The sequence below is a fragment of the Rhinatrema bivittatum genome, chromosome 10, assembly GCF_901001135.1.
Source record: "Rhinatrema bivittatum chromosome 10, aRhiBiv1.1, whole genome shotgun sequence".
NCBI lineage: Eukaryota > Metazoa > Chordata > Amphibia > Gymnophiona > Rhinatrematidae > Rhinatrema > Rhinatrema bivittatum.
Genome location: NC_042624.1, coordinates 75,839,897 through 75,862,880, shown reverse-complemented (window position 1 = coordinate 75,862,880; position 22,984 = coordinate 75,839,897). Strand labels below are relative to the sequence as shown.

The window sequence follows — 22,984 nt, the reverse complement described above, 5'->3', positions numbered from 1 at the left end:
ATGTTCTCTCTCCAGGAACCCACACAGGCACTTACACACACACACACACACACACACACACACACAGACAACCTCTCATACACACACAGACAGACACCCTCTCATATACTCATACACACACACCCAACCCTCTCATACAATCATGCACACACACACACTCTCATACACAGGCATTCACCCAGGGCTAATCTCTCACTCACACACATTTTAGATCTCTTCTTCAGCAGCTAGCTGCAGAGCAGGGCCTCTTCAACTGCTGCCGGCTCCAGGGAAAGGTCAGCGGGCCAGTAGGGCTTCTTCATCTGCCGCCGGCTCGGAGGAAACGCCGGTGGCTTGGAGGAAATGCCGGTGGCACCACAGGGCCTCTTCTTCTGCTGCCGGCTCTGGGGAAAGGCTGGCAACACGGCAGGGTTTCTTCATCTGCCGCCGGCTCGGAGGAAACGCCAGCAAGTTACTTATGTGCATCGCCGTGAGACTGCAGCAATGGCACCCCTCTCTCTGTTAGCACCTGGGGTAGACCACCCCCTTCACCTCCCCCGCCCCCCCTTAGTATGCCTCTGAAAGAACATCATTCACTTGGGGTGAAATCTGTTCGCCCACAGAGGGGAGAAGTTTTCGTGTTCAGTAAATATCACTCTCTGAGCCTAGTCTGCTACATCATCTGCTTGATCATTTTCAAACAACCCCAGCAACTGGTTATATTTTAGGTACCCTAGTTGGGGTTACATAAAGTTAAGGTATAGCAGTCAGAATCATTTATTGACAGGAACTCTTAAGAGACAGATATCAACTCTTAGAGTGACCTGATCTGCAGATTCCAAATTTCATGTAATCTGTTTTACAACTTCTAGTTTACATATTGGCTTGCAGTATTCTGAGCCATGGCCAATGTCGCGGCAGGGCTAAGTCTAAATCTAACTCTATATGTTCCAGAACCCCACAATCCCAGTCAGTTGTGACAACACTTTGGATTCTCACTTTTAACAAGGAATTGTCTGACTGGGCAAGGGTGGCCCCAATATAGATAATCACTTACCATCTGAGATTGTCAGTAAATATCACAGGTGAGGTGGGAAGGCTGCTCAGACTACAAGGAATCTTCTTGATTAGTTCCCTCTCCTGGAGAATAATCAAATCTGGGCCACACTCATTTAAAAAAATATGACACCTCCCCTCGCCACACTTGGCAAATCTGAAGCCAACACACATGTGGTTCTGTGTCAATAATACTATAACACAAGATCTTTAATCACTATAACACTAATAGTCTAATACTATGCAGGATTTGTTTTACAAAATACCCTTTCTATATTTGAATCTTTGGTCATTCTCATTCATTTTCCAAATATAGACATCATGTTACACCTGTCGGTCGCAGACGACTGCAACCTCTCATGCTCATCTCTTTTTTTCCCGCTCCATCAAGCCTAGGAAGAGTGGCTGTGTCTGCCAGTTCGCACTGACCTCTCCGGCGTTCCCGGGACAGCGTGGGTGCTTCCGGCTGCCATCTTGGACCTGGAGTTACCTAAGGCGCGCGCACTCGCAAGGGCTGCATTTGAATATGTCATGGCGGGATCCTCGGGGGTGTCCTCACCCGATGACGTTAACCCACTATTGTATTTAACGGAGCCAGCCCTTGCCTTCCTCGAGTTAGCAAGGAGTTCCGTCTTGCTGTACTCTGCTCATTCAAGGACTTCCTGTTCCCGTCACAACTTTGGCAATTGGACGCTCTGAGTACCCGTTCCTCAGGGGCTCCCCTGCGTTCACGGATATCCGCTCCTCGGAGGGCCTTCCTGCCTGTCTGCTGCTGATCTTCTCTGATCTACTTGCTCCAGGAGTCACCTACAGTGAGTACCTCTACAGACATCTTTATTTCTGGACAACACTGTGGAGCCTACGCAGTGTACCCTGACCCTCGGGCCACTACTGCCTTTCTTCAGTGAGTACCTTTCATCATTCTTACTCTACAGTATTCCTGCTCATCACCTGCACAGGACCGCTCTGAGTCTGGCATCACTACCAACATCTACTGTACAGATTTCCTCGGCCTACCCTGCTCCGCAGGCCACTGCCGGAACTGTATCTGGAGGTGCCTACTCTCGCCAGAGGGGATCGACGGCGTACCCCGTTCCACGGGCCACTACCGGATCTTCTCCACTGTGTCTCATTCTGGATATTCCCAGTGCCCAGGACTATACTTCTATTTTGCTAATACTGTGGACGTTAATTTCCTTCCTACTTTAATAAAGTATCTGCCTCTAGCTGTGTGTCATGCCACTGAGACTGCACCTGCTGACGGTGAGGCTCACAGGGCTCCTCCCTGTGGGCGGAGACATCGTTCATCTCAGCCCAGGGGTTCACATCCTTCCCTAAACATAACACATCAATTATTTCAAAACTGCTTTCCCAAGGACTAACAGTGCAAGAAAGCATTTAGGGCCAGATAAACTAACGTGTTTTCCTCATGACGTGCTGACTTTTCATAAAGCCCCAAGATTCTCCAATCCTTTTCACAAGTCACCTCAACAGAACATTAGAGTCCAGCAGAAACATTCAGATTTTGATTCAAATCGGGTTACAGTTAATTCAGAACCTAGACAGAAATCAGGAACCAGTTGCACCCAACTGAGCCAGAATCAGATCTTGGTCGAAAGTGAGCGCTCCAACCTGAATCCAAGTAAATAAAGGAGACGTTTTACCTTTCCGTCTGAAGTGTCTTATAATGAAAGCTATCATCATGACTGCACCCAGTGTGAGCGCCACACCTCCAGTGTAATACAGCACTTGCTTGTTGAAAGATGAACCTGCAACTGATAGACATGAAAAAAGGCACAAGTCAGTGAAATTACTGACATGGGAAAAGGTGGAACTCAGAGCACACAGAGAACAGTGTGAAACTGGAGGAAAGGACTTTAAACTTCTGAATTTGTTGCATGTTGGGAGACCTTATATTGGATCAACATAGCAATTAACCAAAAGGGGATATTGGGCATGAGCTTTTGAGACCACATAGGATTCTACTTCAGAAGTGACAGCAATGGGCAAGAAAGGAAACATATTTCTGGGGCCTGTGCAGTGAGGCACAATTAAACACTGCAGGGGAATTCAGGAAGTGCCACAAGGTTAGCGCTAGCCTAGCCTCAGTTAGCACAAGCTTCCTCACTTAGGCTGTCAGAAGTACTGTAAACCTAGAAAGGTGCAGAGAGAATTATAAAGGGACCCCCCCCCCAAGTCCCATCTTCTTCTTTTCAGCATGTTTTTGAAGTTACCTTTGAAGAAATAGCACAGACAAGTCGGAGACTAAATGATGTGCCTGATAGTGTGCTTGATAGCAAGGTTAGATACAGTGTATTGATGGTGACTCATCCTGGTTTGAAGGCCCTGTTTGCCTTCTGCAACATACTCTTTATTGGGGCATTTTTTTCACTGGATGGGATATGTCTGCATTTCTAGATTTGCTAGTGAATGATCTGTGTACTTCTTTGGTTTTGTGACAGACTCATCACTTGAAACCAACCAAAGACCTCTGCAGTATTAATTTCTATCCTACCACACCCATCAGCATTTACATACTTCCTTCCTTGATTCCTGCTATCCTAGCTGAAGAAGGGACCTCTGTGGTATCAAATGCTTATCCACAGTTCATATTTGCATAATTTGTATATTGTTGCAATAAAAGTATGGCAGCCTGTAGAGTCACTAGCTTTCTCCAGGTCCATTCAGGGTAATAGAATCTTTTACAACTGGAAGGTGATCACTAAGAATAGCTTTCCCAGAGCTCTCTTCCCTGTATCATTTGCCTTCATAGACTTCAATATTATTAAGTTCATGTATAGCAGGACCATGCATGCAAACAATGACATTTCATCTATTGGCTTTTATGTTTAAACGCTTTTTATTGAGCAGTGAAAAAAAACAACATATCATAGTATATTCTGCCCGGGAGGCCATAGCCCTTATCTATTGGCTTTTAAAAAAGACACTTGCTTGGAACAGGGCAAGTGTGAAGGTCTGCCCCCCACTTGCTCTATGTGGCTTATTCCAAAAAAAATTTCCTTTTACTTTAATAAGTACATTTTACCTACAATAAAAAAAAAATATTAAAAAATATGCAAAACATTTGATTGGCCGATGATTAATGATAAGGCAAATGACGGTCTGATTATACCGGAAGTGCCTATTATGACTGGCCACAAATTTCATTCAATATAGGACTTTATTGTTATTGATAGCACTAAGTTGATCCTCTTTTAACCCGGTGTGTACATTATTATTATCTTTCTTGGGGTTATAATGGAGCAGGCACAGGCTACTAATGTTCAACTCGGCACAAGCAGCTCTTCTTGGCCCCGCACTTTCAGTTGTAGTGTTGAACAAGTAGCCAGTTGCATGCAAGAAACTTCACTTTTTGAAGGAATACTCATGGACAGATCTCCTTATTCAATACAAATCTTTAATAAGGGCTGAATTGCACTGTGCAACTTTAGTCCATTATGTGAAACAGCAAATTATACCAAGAGGACCAAGACTAAAAAAAGAACCAAATCTTTTCACAGAAGATAGCCATTTTTCCAAAAATAAACTATTCTGAATAAATGCTCATTGGACTTAATGCTTTTGATTATCAAAACTAAGAAGGTAGTCAAGCTGTTAAAAACTACAGTCGAATCTGCCAAAGCTCTATTACAAAGTACCGCCACCTTAGACAGTTTTGACAGAGCATTGAAAGATCATAATGCAAATATAGAACAATTCAGAACTGCTCTACAACAGGATAAAATGAGAAAATTACAATGTGATGGGAGAGATTATAGTTTGGGTACTGTATATGCCTGGCAACAACAGAAACAGCGCCAAAAAAATGTGGCTTTCTTAGATTCTTCAGGCAATTCAGCTGGATCAGGCGATAGCACAATGGAGGAAATTTCTCAACTCTTCTCGACTGACAGTATCACAGATAGACAACCTTTTTTACGCATGGGCCAATATTGGAACTCTCGATCAAATCGAGGAAACCGTTTTCCCAGAAATCAGCAAGAACTGTGGACCCGTATGTTCACGAGATCACAAGCACACCAGGTACATCTGTAATCAACTTATCTGGTACTGAGATTTCTTTAGTACAAGAACAGGTACTTAATAAAGGTCTTTCATTTGTTCCTACACAAAAACACAAACCTTTTCAATGTAGGTTCGATTTATTTTGGCTTTTTAGACTGTTGCAGATTAGATTATTTTTTGGTAATTGCCCCTCTGCTATTCAAGACATTTCAGTGATTCAGTGGCCCCAGGGTATCCCAATGGATACCCTGGGGCCAGCTGACGCTCACATAAAAACATACATGGACCTGGTGTTATGAGGTCGAGCAAATTGAATTATGTGTCCCTAGGATTCATTACAATTTGAGTAGAGCAGAAACCATCACTTTGCACCAGTTACAAGAAGATACTAATCTGGTCATTAAACTGGCCAATAAAGGTGGAGCTATCATGGTTCAAAATCGTATCCAGTATCTAGAAGAAATACATTCTCAGTTGGCAGATTCCACATATTATAAAAAATTGGACATTGACCCTACCTCTTGGCTTCAGAGAACCATCTTGGTAGAATTGGAATCCATCAGAGAGGAGGGTTTTCTCACAAAAAAAGAATTACAATTTTTGATTCAAAAGGATCCAATTATCTCTATATTGTATTTGTTACCTAAAGTGCATAAAAATCTTGAAAAACCACCGTGGAGACCGATAGTAGCAACCATTGGATCCATTTTGGAACCTCTATCATAATTTGTTGATGTCTTCTTAAAGAGTGAGGTACCTAAGTCTCGCTCTTTTGTGAAGGATATGAAACATATGTTGAATATTCTACAGGACATTGGTTTACCATCTTCCCTGGTTTTGCTGGTAACTCTTGATATAAAATCCCTGTATACTAATATTCCATAATTGGAAGCTTTGAAGACTGTGGAAGATACAGTTGAGAGTTGTTCAAGTCCACACCATATACCATCAAGCTTTATAGTTCGTATGGCAGAACTGGCATTATGCCACAATTTTTTTTTGGCCTCTGATGAATTTTATTTACAGCTACACGGTACTTCAATGGGCACTACTAGTATTGCACTACATAGGAATGTCAATTTCTTTCCTTTTATTATCAAAGACATTTTAGGCTGGAGTAGGATCTAGTGTGGTAATGAAATGAGAGGCTTCAAGCATGAGTCTCAAACTTCCTCCCCTCCTTTACTATTGCCTCTCTCACCCCCACCCCCTTTGCTCGCACTCTCTCACATATTCCCCTTCTTGTTCCCACTTCTCTCATAACCCGATTGCTCTCACCAGGCTTGTAGTCCCCACCCCACTTCTCTTAGCAGTTCCAATCAGACCGGAGAATCATGCAAATCCTCCACATGGCAGTGCACAGCACACCCACTGAGCAACAGGCCAGCTCATTTGCAAACTTTATAAAGACATTTACAAACAAGTTTGGTGAAACAACGAGAAGTTTGTTGGTTTGTCATAATTGTTTTTTAAACTTTAAATATGGAAAGTGGTTGCTCAAGAGGTTGAACTCGCACCTGAAGGGATTATGTTTGATCAGCCTTCATACTTGGGTATTAAAGGGAAGGATGTATGGCTGTTCATAAGGAAAACTTATTTGACCAGTAAGAAAGAAATACTTCTGGCATGGAGAGAAGAAACACATCCTTCTTGCTTTACATGGGTTACTACACTTAGAAAATCTGACTTCTTTAGAATCACCCAGATGAAGGAGAACGTTTTTAGCAGTGTAGGATGCCTATATTCAGAGTCTGTCTCATGGAGCATGAAGAGACGTGGTCAATCACATATGAGTTCTGTTTTAATTGATCAATACTGAGAGAATAAAATTGGAGCTGTTTTATAAAACTATTTACTTTCTTTTCAGTTGGATTGTCCAAATTCTGTTTGGAAATGAGTGGGGGAGGAGAGGGGAGAGGGTGGGAAGAGGGAAGGAGGGTTGTTTCAAGTGAGTGTCAGATGCCTGTCCAAAAGCAACCAGCAATGTGGAGAGAGGAAAAGAGAAAGGGGAGAGCTGCCCAGCTGGTGCTCTGATCGAGAAGGAGAAAGGTCCGTAGGAGAAATGTTCAAGCACTGGAGAATCAGGTACCAAAAATGGTCCTTGGGAGCAGGGAGCCCGGCATCTATCCAAGGGAGCCTTAAACCCTAGGAAAAGGAATCAGGGGATCCCTAGATGGTGTAAAAGCAAGGAGTTTAAACCTCTTGAAGGATTTTTCATGTTTTAAGACTGTACAGATTGTAACTTTCTAATTTGAATTGTTTAATAAAGACGTATTTTTTGGAACGCCGAAACCTTATGTGCAGAGCCTCCTTAGTGCTAGATCTTCTAAATACCTTGGGCCCTGAAGGTAATCATTCCCCCGGTCTGAGGATCCACATCAGGGTTTGCAGGACTGACTTGGGTGTGAGGATTATGTGTGCACCCAGTCTTATAGTTTAGAAAATTAATAAAAATCATGGACATTTAATCAGACCTTTAATATTATGAGTTAGTAGCTATTGAGTTGTCTTATTTCCTATAAGTCAGGAAAACAGTTGAAAACAGATGTAGGGAATAGGGTTTTATTTAATGTTGTTTTACTTTTTATTTTGGGGGTATACATAATTTTATATTTAATATGTTATGACTGTATATGATTTATGTATATGTTTTATGTAATTGATTTTATTTTAATTGTATATCACTTTGCTATACTGTATGAAAGGCGATATAATCAAGATTATTAAACTAAACTAAACTACCAGGAAAGGGGCTACATGTCTGTCCCTTGGCATTCTGGGATTTGTCATACTGCTCTGCCAGTACACAGTGCAGAGTTCCCAAACCCCAAGATGCCCAGAATTGGGAGTGGAAAATTTTGGATTGACTCAAAATCTGATGAGCCGGAGTTAGTTGAGACGTGAATGAGTTCATCCATCTTTTGGCTGTCTGAACCAAGAGTACTCATTAGTCTATTACATAAAATGGAGGGGCACCCGTCATGCTCCTTCCAGTATCCAGCTTTCTCTGAACAGTATCCAGAGGCACATGGAATGCTCCAACTCTCTTTGATTCTGTCAGATTGCGTGTTCTAGTCATGACATTTGAGCACCTGAAAGCAGCAGTTACAGTTCTCAATGCCCACATCACTTTTCTTTATTTTATTTTTTTTTGGTATTGGTATATTTTAATTTTTACAACAATTTTACAATTTTTGTGCATGTTTTAAAGATTTTGGCCTTGTTCATTACTGATCACTACTGATTTAAAGGAAAAGCTGGTCCCCTCTTGAGCAACCAATCATTATGCAAAACTCAGTCTTCCATGGAGCCTCCCTCCCTTCAATGCAAATAGTCAGCAAGAGACACAGCCTTACTTCTGCGACCTCATGAGATCAGACACAGAGGAGCCACAGCTTTAATGGTTCAAATGTTCATTTTAACCCAGAATAATGTAAGCTTAAGAATGTAAGCCAGAAATCTTAATGATTCTGTTTAAGTATCAGCTGAGTTCATTGACTGCTTGCAATTGCAATCCCATAAAAGCATATACTGCATTTTTTTTATTTTTTTTGCTTTCTACCTTGGAAATTAATTTGATTGTTGTCAGAATCTATTAATCATGAAACAATGTCTTATAAATGGCATCATCTTATTCCCACAAATACTGTTTTTAACTTTTCCTCATACCGTTGCATGAGGGTGAGGGTGCGGTCCAGTTTCCGAGCGACGTACACCTGAGTGTTCCTGACCCATCTCTCACAAACCCATCCCGACAGGAAAAGTCACAGCTGGAGTTATAGGTGAAGTCTCCAAAGAAATGGGAGCAATCCATGATTCCCCAGTCTGGGGCCTCCAACGCCGGACATCTCACAGCTGAAATATGAAAATGTTTATGTAAGAAAAAGAAATGCAGTGATCAATCAGACTGAGAAATGATCCAAAGCTTTTCTGGAAAGCTGAAGAAGCAACAATATCTCCCAAGATTTCCATGAGATGTCAAATGTAACATCCTGCTCTGAACATGACAGCAGTCTGGTATCAGGTGCCTCTCCTGAAGACTAGCAAAGCATCGTAAAATTGTATGGGAAGGAGAAATGCAAGTGGTTTGAGAAGAGCTTGTCAGAGTCTGCTCAAAGGAGAAATGGACTAAGTCATTCATGTGATATCTCCAGGGCAGTCTCACAGTAGCGTAGAAATTGGAGAATTTCCTTTATTTTGTTCACTTTTGTTGCTGTTAGGGAAATCCTATTTCGTAGAAGAAAGCAGTACAGAAGTATGAGGGCTTCACTGGGGGTATAAGACCAGCATTTGCATTCACTCTGTACTGAAATTATTTGTAATTTGAAGGTAGCTTGAGTCAGATATGTCTAAGCCTTACTGGAAGTGAAGGCAGATTGAAGAACTCTCTTCTTACTAATTTGGGTGAAGATGGTATTATGTCATGGATGTACTACAATTCAGAAGCAATGTTGGAAGCACAACTGTTGTTTGGACCCAGCTGTGAATTACTGTAAAAAAATAGCAACACCAGTGTGACTTGCAGTTTTCCTGAGGACTGGGGTAACAACTTTTTTGGCACCTGTGATCCACTTCAGCAACAGGTAGCTCAAACTGAACCCACACAGCCAACCTTAGCCTCATTGGTCAACAAGGCTACAGGTTATATTAGTAATAATAATACTTAAACATTTTTAAAGATAGCCACATCAACTACGAATCCATAGACTTCAACATTTCAGTTGGTGACTGCAACCAGCACTGCAGAGTGGTGCAGTATATCACCATGAGGTATATATTTTATAGAAAATAACTATATGAATTATCCAGATAAAACTCCAGCTAACTTCTTTGCGATATTCTAAATACTCAGCTAAATTTACCTGTTAAATATGAATATTGCTACATATCTGCCTAAGGGCTGGATTCACTAATGCCGCAAGGCATAGAGAATTCCGCGGTAACGGGGGGTGGGGGGTGGTCATTCGCTGCCGGCGTCGCGCCAAATAACTACACCATAAAAGGTGCAGTTATTCGGCACGAAAATGACAGCGAAAAGCATGCGTACTTTTCGCTGTCTGGGAAATCTTCGCAGCGTCGGCCCCGGTGCCGCCCCGACTCCTCCTCTTCCGGGGCCGCCTCCGCCCCGAGCTATCGCACGAGTGCGATAGCTTTAGAAAATGACCCACTAAGTTAGCCAGATAAGTAGCACTGCCCTCATCCGCTCACTGCCTGCCCTCTAGATATCTGGCTACAGTATCTACTTAGCTGAATAACAGGCAGATTCAGTAAAGTCCACGGGAGAGAGGACGAACGCCCGCTTGCTGGTGCGCGCGATTCAGTATTCAAATGAGGTGGTGCAGTAGAAACGGGGGAAAGGAGGCGCTAGGGACACTAGCACGTCCCTAGCGCCTCCTTTTTGACAGGAGCGGCGGCTGTCAGCGGGTTTGACAACCGACGCTCAATTTTGCCGGAGTCGGTTCTCAAACCCGCTGACAGCCACGGGCTCAGAAACTGGACGCCGGCAAAATTGAGCGTCTGGTTTTCGGCCCGACAGCCGCGGGCCGAATTCAAAATTTTTTTTTTTTTAACTTTTTTTACTCTTCAGGACCTCCAACTTAATATCGCCATGATATTAAGTCAGAGGGTGCACAGAAAAGCAGTTTTTACTGCTTTTCTGTGCACTTTCCCGGTGCCGGAAGAAATTAGCGCCGACCTTTGGGTTGGCGCTAATTTCTGAAAGTAAAATGTGCGGCTTGGCTGCACATTTTACTTTCTGTATCCCGCGCGCATTTGCATGTTGAGAGTGCTATTAGGTGCCGCAGGTTGGATGCACGTTTTCCTCCCCTTACTGAATAAGGGGTAAGGGAAAACGTGCGTCCAAGAGCAGGCTAACAGTGCGCTCCGTCTGAGCGCACTGTACTGTATCGGCCTGTAATTGACTTTTCCAGCTAAGTGATGGCCGCTGATTGTAGCCCCCCTACCAGCAGTAGCCTTACAGTTGTATTTGATTTTCATGCCTGGAGCTGTTTTCGATATCATTTCAGCAGGATAAGCTTGAAAAAACACATGTAAATTAGATGACAAAATGCACATAAGTTACTACAATTTTTAAAGCAAATAACTGCGCCTAAGTTTGCTTTGAAAATTCTCCTACCTGAATACCCATACACAATTACTAGGGTTATGTGCACAGAAATTTTTCTTGAAATTTTAAGTGCATGTTTTTGAAAATGCAAACGAAGGCACATGGGTACCAAACCCCTCTTAACCCTCCCCCTGAGAACGCCCACCTCAGTCTGGGTAAACTTGTGCACGTACATGACATATATGCATAATGTAAGTTTACTTGCATATTGAGTAGGCAGTTTTATACAAGGCCATTTGCACGGATAAAGCACCATTTTACCTGCAGAAATGCCTCTGAAAATTTGTATTATGTTTATTTAATTATTTGGTATATTGGATTTCCTGTATTTATATTTCAAAACCTCAGGCCTAGTTACATAAACAAGGAAACATGACATAGTTATGACTAATTAAAAAAAGAGATAAAATATCATGAACTAACAATTCGAATGATATTTCCTAACCCAAGGCATAGAAATGCAATTTTACACTCTCCCTGTCTGAGACTTATTTGATTCTCTTAAATGGCATCATCTTATTCCCACAAATATTGTTTTTAACCTTTCCCTGTACCGTTGCATGAGGGTGAGGGCGCGGTCCAGTTTCCGAGCGACGTACACCTGAGTGTTCCTGAGCCGTCTCTCACAAACCCGTCCCGACAGGAAAAGTCACAGCTGGAGTTATAGGTGAAGTCTCCAAAGAAATGGGAGCAATCCATGATTCCCTGATCTGGGGCCTCCAAAGCCGGACATCTCACAGCTGAAATATGAAAATGTTTATGTAAGAAAAAGAAATGCAGTGATCGATCAGACTGAGAACAGATCCAAAGCTTTTCTGGAGAGCTGAAGAAGCAGCAATATCTCCCGAGGTATCCATGAGATGCTCTGAACATGACAGCAGTCTGATATCAGGTGCTTCTCCTGAAGACTAGCAAAGCATTGTAAAGTTTAAGTATGGGAAGGAGAAAAGTGAGTGGTTTGAGAAGAGCCTGTCAGAGTCTGCTCAAAGGAGAAATGGACTAAGTCATTACTCACAGGTTAAATGGACTAAGTCATTCCAGGCCCGACGTGACCAGGTGTATGTACCGTGCAGTTGCACGGGGCGGCACACCTGGGGGGGCAGTGGGCCGGCAGCAGCAAGAGAGGCTATGGGACAGCCAGTGGAGCCTAACCTGCCTGCAGCCAAAGAAGGAAAGAGGCTGCTGGCCACCGGTGCTCAACCCATCGGCAGCCAAAGAAAGAGAAGCTCTACAGGCAGCCGGTGCTCAATCTGCTGGCGGCTGAAAGTGAGAGGCCCGAGTCTTCTGTTGTGCCCATGCCTGTGCAGAGCTTCTGCTGCCCCCTCCCGCAACAAGAAGTTCAGTAGGCCATGGTGGAGCTCATCCTGCCACAGCCCGAAGACAATAAGAGGCCATGTGTAGTTGTGTGTAGGCTTGTAAGTGTGTGAGTGAGTGAATGAGAGCCAGTGTGTGTCTGAGAGCCTGTTTTTGTGTTTCTGTGTGAGAGTCTCTGGGCCTGTGAATGTCTGTGTGAAAGCTTGTGTGCTTGTGTATGTTTGTGTGCCAGTGAGAGCCGATGTGTCACATATAGGCTCTCAGAGGCATATGCACACACACACACACACACACACACACACTAAGTGGTAGATTTTAAAAGGAGTGTGTTGCATCTATGTATGTGCGGTTCCCGGCACGCGCATGTTATAAAATCCGTTGGCTGCGTGTACATTCGTGCCAAATTTTAAAATCTAAATGCGCACGTGCGGGCAGCGCATGCGAGGGGGGGTGCATTTTAGTAAATTACTCGTGACGACGCAATCAGGCCTTCCCCAACTCCCTCCCAGTCCGCTCCAATTAATACACCCATACCACGTCCGGCACTTGTGCGCTTATCGGGACTTACATGTGTGGCTGGGCTCTTTTGAAAATGCGTGCAGCAAGCACAGGACCCAGCCACATGCATAAGTTCTGTATTTTACGCACATGGCCCTTTAAAAATTCGCCCTATAATCAGGCCGATACAGTCCTTGGACAAGCGTTTTCCCTTACCCCTTATTCAGTAAGGGGCGGAAAACACGTGTCCAACCCGCCGAACCTAATAGCGCCCTCAACATGCAAATGCATGTTGAGGGCGCCATTAGGCAAATGAATGTTAGGTTGATGGCACTATTAGGCAAATGCATGTTGATGGCCCTATTAGGTATTCGCTCGCGATTCAGAAAGTAAAATGTGCAGACAAGCCGCACATTTTACTTTCAGAAATTAGCGCCTACCCAAAGGTCGGTGCTAATTTCTTCCAGCACCAGGAAAGTGCACAGAAAAGCAGTAAAAACTGCTTTTCTGTGCACCCTCCGACTTAATATCATGGCGATATTAAGTCGGAGGTCCTGAAGAGTAAAAAAAGTTAAAAGAAAAAAAAATTGGAAGTCGGCTGGCGGCTGTCGGGTCGAAAACCGGACGCTCAGTTTTGCCGGCGTCCGGTTTCCGAGCCCGTGGCTGTCAGCGGGCTCGAGAACTGTCGCCGGCAAAATTGAGCGTCAGCTGTCAAACCCGCTGACAGCCGCCGCTCATGTCAAAAAGGAGGTGCTAGGGATGCGCTAGTGTCCCTAGCGCCTCCTTTTGCCCGTTTTTACCGCAGGGCCTAATTTAAATACTGAATTGTGCGCACCGGCGAGTGGCCAGTGTGCATGCTGGGAGAGCGGGCGTTCGCCTGCTCTCCCGCGGACTTTACTGAATCGGCCTGAATGTATCTGTGAGGGAGAGGGAACCCGTATATATTAAAGAGAGGGAGTGTGTGAGAAAATGAATGTGTTATTGTATGTGTGTGTGTGTGAGAAAGAAGATATTTGTGTGGCCCTACCTCCCCAATCCATGACAATCTCAGGTTGACTGGAAATCAGAATATCACAGGTATTAGATGCAAAAGGTAGTGTAAATTGGCAGTTCTGTGACCTAAAGGATGGAGACAGGGCTTGATTGCAAAGAAGCAGGGTATATGAGCTGTTGCTCATCTCCACAACTGGGAGTCTGGCCTCAGAGATTAAAGCTATCTGTGCAGCAAGAAAGAGGTATACAGAGAATGTGGAGGTGTTTTAAACAGAAAGTATCCATCCTTTATTCTTTCTGTGGCCCTTGGGTGCTAAGTAAAGGAACCGTCCTGTCCAGGGGTTACATATGCGCATAATGTAAGTGTAAGGAATCTTTGGTTTCTGTACCAAAAGGAGTGAACCAAAATTCCGGTGAGGTACAGAGAGAGAGAAAAGCAAAAGTTTGGGTTTTGCTCCCCATATCTGGGAGAAATCAATGGTATGCTCAAAACCTTTATAAACCCCTGCCACCATCTTAGAGTGTGGATTTTAAATTGGACTTTTGAGTTAACCTTCAAAGGGCAGCATGTCCTTTGCTGCTCCTAATTTATAAAGTTTTCCTAGGTTAGGCCTCTGAAGGCCATACAACAAAAACCTTCCCAACTGAAACTAACTCTTAACACAAAAAAAATGGAAATTGTATGGCTAAGGAGAGACAACTCGATACTCAAACCGCCAACCCTAAATCTAGGAATTACCAATATCACTCCATCAGATGAGGTTCGAGACCTTAGAATTCAGATCGATGAGAACTTCACTATGAAAAAGCTTACAAGCAAATTAATCAAATCAGGATACTCCAAGCTGAGAATTCTACATCGACTAAAGCCTCTGTTAACAATACAAGACTTCTGTACTGTCTTACAAACACTAATATTTTCAAACTTAGACTATTGCAACTCCCTTTTACTAGGCCTCCCTGCAAGCCTACTAAAACCACTACAGTTATTTCAAAATGCATCAGCAAGACTCCTTCTAGGGACAAGGAAATTCCAACACATCACCTCCTTGCTGCTAGCCCTGCACTGGCTTCCTGTACAATTAAGAACTCATTATAAAGTGTTGTCCCTAATCTTCAACATCATCAGCAAAATCAATCCATGCCTATTAGGAGTGACACTACACCACAGAGAGACTTAAGATCACTAAACAATGGTCTCCTAAATGCACCTTCCACTCGGAACACACAACTAAACACAAATAAGAGACTGAATGTTTGCAATAGCAGGCCCCAAGCTGTGAAAGTCACTTCCAGCGCCATTACGTCAGATAACAGAAAGAAAGAACTTCAAGTGTGAACTGAAAACCTGGCTCTTTAGAAAGGCTTATAACTTAACATAAACCACTATAATGCTTATAATTGCATTGACAGTACAAGAGATAATGCTAGTTGAAAAAACAATACATAATGAATAATATAAAGGTATTACTAGTATGATTAGAATCTATTTTCACTATTATGTAGACCTAGAATGAATTAATAGGAACTACTATGATGTCCTTGAAGATGTATAATTATGAACTAGAATATGAATTCTCTGTGGTGTTGAATTAGAAGAGTGGACATTAAAACAAAGCATATGACCGTTGACCGTTGATCATGAATATGAATGCTAATACTGTAAACCACTGATCTTCTTTTGGAATGACTGTATATAAACGCCTAAATAAAATAGAGACTTGGGACAAGAAAGGATACAGAGTGCCTTATCCCTGTAGTATTTGTCCATTTTTTGGTAATTGTTTTAGTTGCCAGAAAGGGAAGCTCTTTTCCACCCTTACTGTCTCTTATTTGGTTGCTTTTTTGAGTAATAGTTTGTTGTTTTGTGTTTATAGTCCAAAATCTCAAGCCTAGTGACATAAAAATGAAAACATAATACAACTAAAACAATACAGGTACAACTAGATTACAAGAGAGAGAGAGAATATCATGAACTAACAGTTTGAACGATACATCCAAAGCCATGTCATAGAAATCCACCATCCCCACATTTCCTATTCCTTAAGACATATTAGATTCTCTTAAATGGAATCAGCTTATTCCCACCAATAAGTTTTTAACCTTTCCTTGTACCGTTGCATGAGGGTGAGGGTGCGGTCCAGTTTCCGAGCGACATACACCCGAGTGTTCCCGAGCCGTCTCGCACAAACCCGTCCCGACAGGAAAAGTCACAGCTGGAGTTATAGGTGAAGTCTCCAAACATATGGGAACAATCCATGATTCCCCAATCTGGGGCCTCCAACGCTGGGCATCTCACAGCTGAAATATTAAAAATGTAATATTTATGTGAGAAAACCAGAGACGAGCTTCCTATAATTACAAAGGTGGTTAGGTCAAAAGAAAACTGGAGGCCTTTTTTCCCTCTGCACTCTTGTTTTTAATTCTTTAGAGAGCAATAATGAAAATTCAGGCAGCAGTCGGGAACGGGGGAATTTTGTATCCACATATGTCTGTGCCTGCCTTGAAATAGATGCAGATGTACATGCAGAGGTTTCAAAATGAAATTCCTGTGCATACGCTCCCTCCTCTGACCTAACCCTGCCTTGTTTTGCCACAGGTAAAAGCACCCACAGTGAGGGGCGGAGGATTATTTACAATCCCCTCATTTCCATGCGTCCTATGGGGGCTTCCCATCAGATAACTCCTTAGTAGAACTCTTAGGAAGTAATTTTCAAATGAAAATCTAAATGGAACATACTATTACAGCAATTTTCAAAAGCCCATTCACCCACATTAAGTGCACTTAACGCAATAAAACCTATTGACAATTCAATAGCATTTTCTTTGAAAATTGCTATAATGTAAGCCATTGAATTGTCAATAGGTTATATCTGCATTAAGTGCATTAATGTAGTAAATGGGCTATTGAAAATCTTTCTGATAATATGTTACATTTCCATTTGTCTTTGAAAATTACCCTGTTAGGCTGGCAAGGGTCATTGTGGGCAGCAGTAGTTGTCTTCCTGCTTGCCCCATCCTGAAAGCATTGCCTCTGCAGTGATCCCAGGCTCTGCTGGCCCTGAAGGGCTGCAGACTCTCACCTGTGTCTCTTGTGCTATTGCATGCAGTGCTACAGATCAAGCTATGCAACTGGCCCAGTGCTGCAGCTTTTATTCTTCAAAAGCGCAATCAGTAATTTTTTATTTGCTTTTTATCCCTGAAAGGCAATTTGCCTTTTGAATCAGTAGAGGCTATAACTGAGTCTGACATGTGCCATCAATCTAGCCTCATATTAAATCCACCACATACCCTGGCAAGAGGGAGAGGGCTCAGTCCAGTTTCCAAGTGATGTACACCTGAGTGTTCCTGACCCATCTCTCACAAACCCGTCCTGACAGGAAAAGTCACAGCTGGAATTATAAGTGAAATCTCCAAAGAAATGGGAACAATCCATGATTCCCTGGTCTGGGACCTCCAAAGCTGGGCAACTCACAGCTGAAATATAAAATATGAAAAGTTTATGTTAGGAAAAGAGGAAATTACAAAATTAAATTAGAAATTGCATTGCAGGTTAAGCTTAGCATCAGTCAGGCTATCTTCTGATTCTCTTATGGAAATCACTATGTGGAAATACAAAGAAAGACACAAAACATGATGAATCTGGAAATAATAGGATGATATTTATTCAGCGTGCATGCAGCTAGCAGCCTTTAGTGAACTGGAACCAATGTGTTTACATATATATGTGGATAATAATAATAATCGTGTTAATCTCAAAAACTGTTTTAGCATGAATTCCAAGCAGGATTCTTTCATAAACAGTTGTATAGATTTTCTGCTATGCAGCCACTGGATTCAACGTGCTGGTTATATACTGGAATCAGTACCACTCAGTGCTGCACTGTATCCTCATAAACATTAATAATCTTCACATACATTTTCTAATTTTCTTAAAAAATGGCTGTAATGCTGTGCCTGTCTCTGACTCTGCCAGGTGCTTTGTCCTGCTTCGTCCTGCATAGGGAGCTAATTTTAATACGGAATCAATCTGTTATGACTCTTGTCTAGGGTTCACTAGGAAGGAGCTATTGGTAAAATGTAGACCCTTCCAGTAGAGAGAGATGTAAAGGAAGTTCAGGAGGTGTGCGCTAAAGAAGGGATGGATAGGAGGATCCTAACCCCAAAGGAGATGCTATAGGGGATGTTATAAAAAGGGGCTTCCCACAAGGTATAGGGAGTAGAAACAAAACTGAAGAGAAATCTAGGAGAGACCTTTGTACATAAAGAGTCTGAGGAGTTCTGCTGGAGTGAACAAAGGGAATCCATTCTAGTATGGCTGGGACCAAATGGAAAGACAGAACCGCTCAGTCAATGAGGACACCTATTCTGCCCAGGGAAGCCTCAGTCTGAGAGATATCTGAGGAGATGTAACCTGTTTTCTTTCAAATTTTTCTCTCTGAGGACCTGGAGGACAGTAGGGGCCTCAGTGGAAGATTGAATGGGAGAGAGGAGCTTGCAGTGAATGAAAAGAACTGGAAATACCAGTGAGCAACCATTGTGGGATTTTGGAAGGGACAGAGGAGCTGAGAAAGAATTGAGAACTGTGGACTGTATTTGCTGACGTTTTGCTCTGTTTCTTCTCTGAGCATTTGACTTATGGGACTATTTTGGTTTTTTCCTCAAACTAATTCTTTCTTTTGTTTGAAAGCGGACTGTTTTTTATTTTGGGGGAGGGGGGTATTCGTCTCCCCTTGGGCCCCTTAGCACTTTTTATTCCCCAATGGACAGAACCCTGTGCTGGGCTACACACAGGTTTTTCCTACCCCTGTAGCATCCGAAGATGACCCCCAGCAAAAGGGCGGGGCTGTTACACTACTAAGATTAAATATGCTTTTTAACCCCTTTCTGTACCGTTGCATGAGGGTGAGGGTGCAGTCCAGTTTCCGAGCGACGTACACCCAAGTGTTCCCGAGCCGTCTCTCACAAACCCGTCCCGACAGGAAAAGTCACAGCTGGAGTTATAGGTGAAGTCTCCAAAGAAATGGGAACAATCCATGATTCCCCAGTCTGGGGCCTCCAACGCTGGGCATCTCACAGCTGAAATATTAAAAATGTAATATTTATGTGAGAAAACCAGAGACGAGCTTCCTATAATTACAAAGGTGGTTAGGTCAAAAGAAAACTGGAGGCCTTTTTTCCCTCTGCACTTTGTTTTTAATTCTTTAGAGAGCAATAATGAAAATTCAGGCAGCAGGCGGGAACGGGGGAATTTTGTATCCACATATGTCTGTGCCTGCCTTGAAATAGATGCAGATGTACATGCAGAGCTTTCAAAGTGAAATTCCTGTGCATACGCTCCCTCCTCTGACCTAACCCTGCCCTGTTTTGCCACAGGTAAAAGCACCCACAGTGAGGGGTGGAGGATTATTTACAATCCCCTCATTTTCATGCGTCCTAGGGGGGCCTCTCATCAGATAACTCCTTAGTAGCACTCTTAGGAAGTAATTTTCAAATGAAAATCTAAATGGAACATACTATTACAGCAATTTTCAAAAGCTCATTCACCCATATTAAGTGCACTTAAAGCAATAAAACCTATTGACAATTCAATAGCATTTTCTTTGAAAATTGCTACAGTATATGGCATTAAATTGTCAATATGTTTTACCTGCATTAAGTGCATTAATGTGGATAAATGGGCTTTTTAAAATCTTTCTGATAATATGTTCAATTTCCATTTTTCTTTGAAAATAGCTATAATGTATGGCATTAAATTGTCAATAGGTTTTATCTGCGTTAAGTGCATTAATGTGAGTAAATGGGCTTTTGAAAATCTTTCTGATATGTTACATTTCTATTTTTCTTTGAAAATTACCCTGTTAGGCTGGCAAGGGTCATTGTGGGCAGCAGTAGTTGTCTTCCTGCTTGCCCCATCCTGAAAGCATTGCCTCTGCAGTGATCCCAGGCACTGCTGGCCCTGAAGGGCTGCAGACTCTCACCTGAGTCTCTTGTACTACTGCATGCAGTGCTACAGATCAAGCTATGCAACTGGCCCAGGGCTGCAACTTTCATTCTTCAAAAGTGCAATCAGTAATTTTTTGTTTGCTTTTTATCCCTGAAAGGCAATTTGCCTTTTGAATCAGTAGAGGCTATAACTGAGTCTGACATGTGCCATCAATCTAGCCTCATATTAAATCCACCACATACCCTGGCATGAGGGTGAGTGCTCAGTCCAGTTTCCAAGTGATGTACACCTGAGTGTTCCTGACCCATCTCTCACAAACCCGTCCTGACAGGAAAAGTCACAGCTGGAATTATAAGCGAAATCTCCAAAGAGATGGAAACAATCCATGATTCCCTGGTCTGGGACCTCCAAAGCTGGGCATCTCACAGCTGAAATATAAAATATGAAAAGTTTATGTTAGGAAAAGAGGAAATTACAAAATTAAATTAGAAATTGCATTGCAGGTTAAGTTTAGCATCAGTCAGGCTATCTTCTAATTCTCTTATGGAAATCTCTATGTGGAAATACAAAGAAAGACACAAAACTCGATGAACCTGGAAATAATAGGATGATATTTATTCAGCGTGCACGCAGTTAGCAGCCTTTAGTGAACTGGAACCACTGTGTTTACATATATATGTGGATAATAATAATAATCGTGTTAATCTCAAAAACTGTTTTAGCACGAATTCCAAGCAGGATTCTTTTAAAGACAGTTGTATAGATTTTCCGCTATGCAGCCACTGGATTCAACGTGCTGGTTATATACTGGAATCAGTACCACTCAGTGCTGCAAGGTATCCTCATAAGCATTAATAATCTTCACATACATTTTCTAATTTTCTTTAAAAAATGGCTGTAATGCTGTGCCTGTCTCTGACTCTGCCAGGTGCTTTGTCCTGCTTCGTCCTGCATAGGGAGCTAATTTTAATACGGTATCAATCTGTTATGACTCTTGTCTAGGGTTCACTAGGAAGGAGCTATTGGTTTAAATGTAGACCCTTCCAGTAGAGAGAGAGATTTAAAGGAAGTTCAGGAGGTGTGCGCTAAAGAAGGGATGGATAGGAGGATCCTTACCCCAAAGGAGATGCTATAGGGGATATTATAAAAAGGGGCTTCCCACAAGGTATAGGGAGTAGAAACAAAAGCGAAGAAAAATCTAGGAGAGATCTTTGTACATAAAGAATCTGAATAGTTCTGCTTGAGTGAACAAAGGGAATCCATTCTAGTATGGCTGGGACCAAATGGAAAGACAGAACCGCTCAGTCAATGAGGACACCTATTCTGCCCAGGGAAGCCTCAGTTTGAGAGATATCTGAGGAGATGTAACCTGTTTTCTTTCATATTTTTCTCTCTGAGGACCTGGAGGACAGTAGGGGCCTCAGTGGAAGATTGAATGGGAGAGAGGAGCTTGCAGTGAATGAAAAGAACTGGAAATACCAGTGAGCAACCATTGTGGGATTTTGGAAGGGACAGAGGAGCTGAGAAAGAATTGAGAACTGTGGACTGTATTTGCTGACGTTTTGCTCTGTTTCTTCTCGGAGCATTTGACTTATGGGACTATTTTGGTTTTTTCCTCAAACTATTTCTTTATTTTGTTTGAAAGCGGACTGTTTTTTATTTTGGGGGAGGGGGGTATTCGTCTCCCCTTCGGCCCCATAGCACTTTTTATTCCCCAATGGACAGAACCCTGTGCTGGGCTACACACAGGTTTTTCCTACCCCTGTAGCACCCGAAGATGACCCCCAGCAAAAGGGCGGGGCTGTTACACTACTAAGATTAAATATGCTTTTTAACCCCTTTCTGTACCGTTGCATGAGGGTGAGGGCGCGGTCCAGTTTCCGAGCGACGTACACCCAAGTGTTCCCGAGCCGTCTCTCACAAACCCGTCCCGACAGGAAAAGTCACAGCTGGAGTTATAGGTGAAGTCTCCAAACAAATGGGAACAATCCATGATTCCCCAGTCTGGGGCCTCCAACGCTGGGCATCTCACAGCTGAAATATTAAAAATGTAATATTTAAGTGAGAAAACCAGAGACGAGCTTCCTATAATTACAAAGGTGGTTAGGTCAAAAGAAAACTGGAGGCCTTTTTTCTCTCTGCACTTTGTTTTTAATTCTTTAGAGAGCAATAATGAAAATTCAGGCAGCAGGCGGGAACGGGGGAATTTTGTATCCACATATGTCTGTGCCTGCCTTGAAATAGATGCAGATGTACATGCAGAGCTTTCAAAATGAAATTCCTGCGCATACGCTCCCTCCTCTGACCTAACCCTGCCCTGTTTTGCCACAGGTAAAAGCACCCACAGTGAGGGGTGGAGGATTATTTTCAAACCCCTCATTTCCATGCATACTAGGGGGGCCTCTCATCAGATAACTCCTTAGTAGAACTCTTAGGAAGTAATTTTCAAATGAAAATCTAAATGGAACATACTATTACAGCAATTTCCAAAAGCTCATTCACCCATATTAAGTGCACTTAAAGCAATAAAACCTATTGACAATTCAATAGCATTTTCTTTGAAAATTGCTACAGAGTATGGCATTAAATTGTCAATAGGTTTTACCTGCATTAAGTGCATTAATGTGGATAAATGGGCTTTTTAAAATCTTTCTGATAATATGTTCAATTTCCATTTTTCTTTGAAAATAGCTATAATGTATGGCATTAAATTGTCAATAGGTTTTATCTGCGTAAAGTGCACTAATGTGGATAAATGGGCTTTTGAAAATCGTTCTGATAATATGTTACATTTCTATTTTTCTTTGAAAATTACCCTGTTAGGCTGGCAAGGGTCATTGTGGGCAGCAGTAGTTGTCTTCCTGCTTGCCCCAGCCTCTGCAGTGATCCCAGGCACTGCTGGCCCTGAAGGGCTGCAGACTCTCACCTGAGTCTCTTGTGCTACTGCATGCAGTGCTACAGACCAAGCTATGCAACTGGCCCAGTGCTGCAGCTTTTATTCTTCAAAAGTGCAATCAGTATTTTTTGTTTGCTTTATATCCCTG

The 22,984-nt window shown here is 42.6% G+C and overlaps 1 protein-coding gene across 1 annotated transcript in view; it reads right to left on the bottom strand.

The window, feature by feature from the left end:
* SELE (selectin E) overlaps positions 1 to 22,984 on the bottom strand; it is a 148,686-nt gene that overhangs the window by 6,829 nt on the left and 118,873 nt on the right. The window contains exons 34-41 of the mRNA XM_029617651.1: positions 21,789 to 21,974; positions 20,183 to 20,368; positions 18,887 to 19,072; positions 17,285 to 17,470; positions 16,109 to 16,294; positions 11,743 to 11,928; positions 8,731 to 8,916; positions 2,700 to 2,810 (exon numbers count right to left, since the gene is read on the bottom strand). Coding sequence (XP_029473511.1) covers positions 2,700 to 2,810; positions 8,731 to 8,916; positions 11,743 to 11,928; positions 16,109 to 16,294; positions 17,285 to 17,470; positions 18,887 to 19,072; positions 20,183 to 20,368; positions 21,789 to 21,974 — 1,413 coding nt within the window. The remainder of the gene's footprint in view (positions 1 to 2,699; positions 2,811 to 8,730; positions 8,917 to 11,742; positions 11,929 to 16,108; positions 16,295 to 17,284; positions 17,471 to 18,886; positions 19,073 to 20,182; positions 20,369 to 21,788; positions 21,975 to 22,984) is intronic.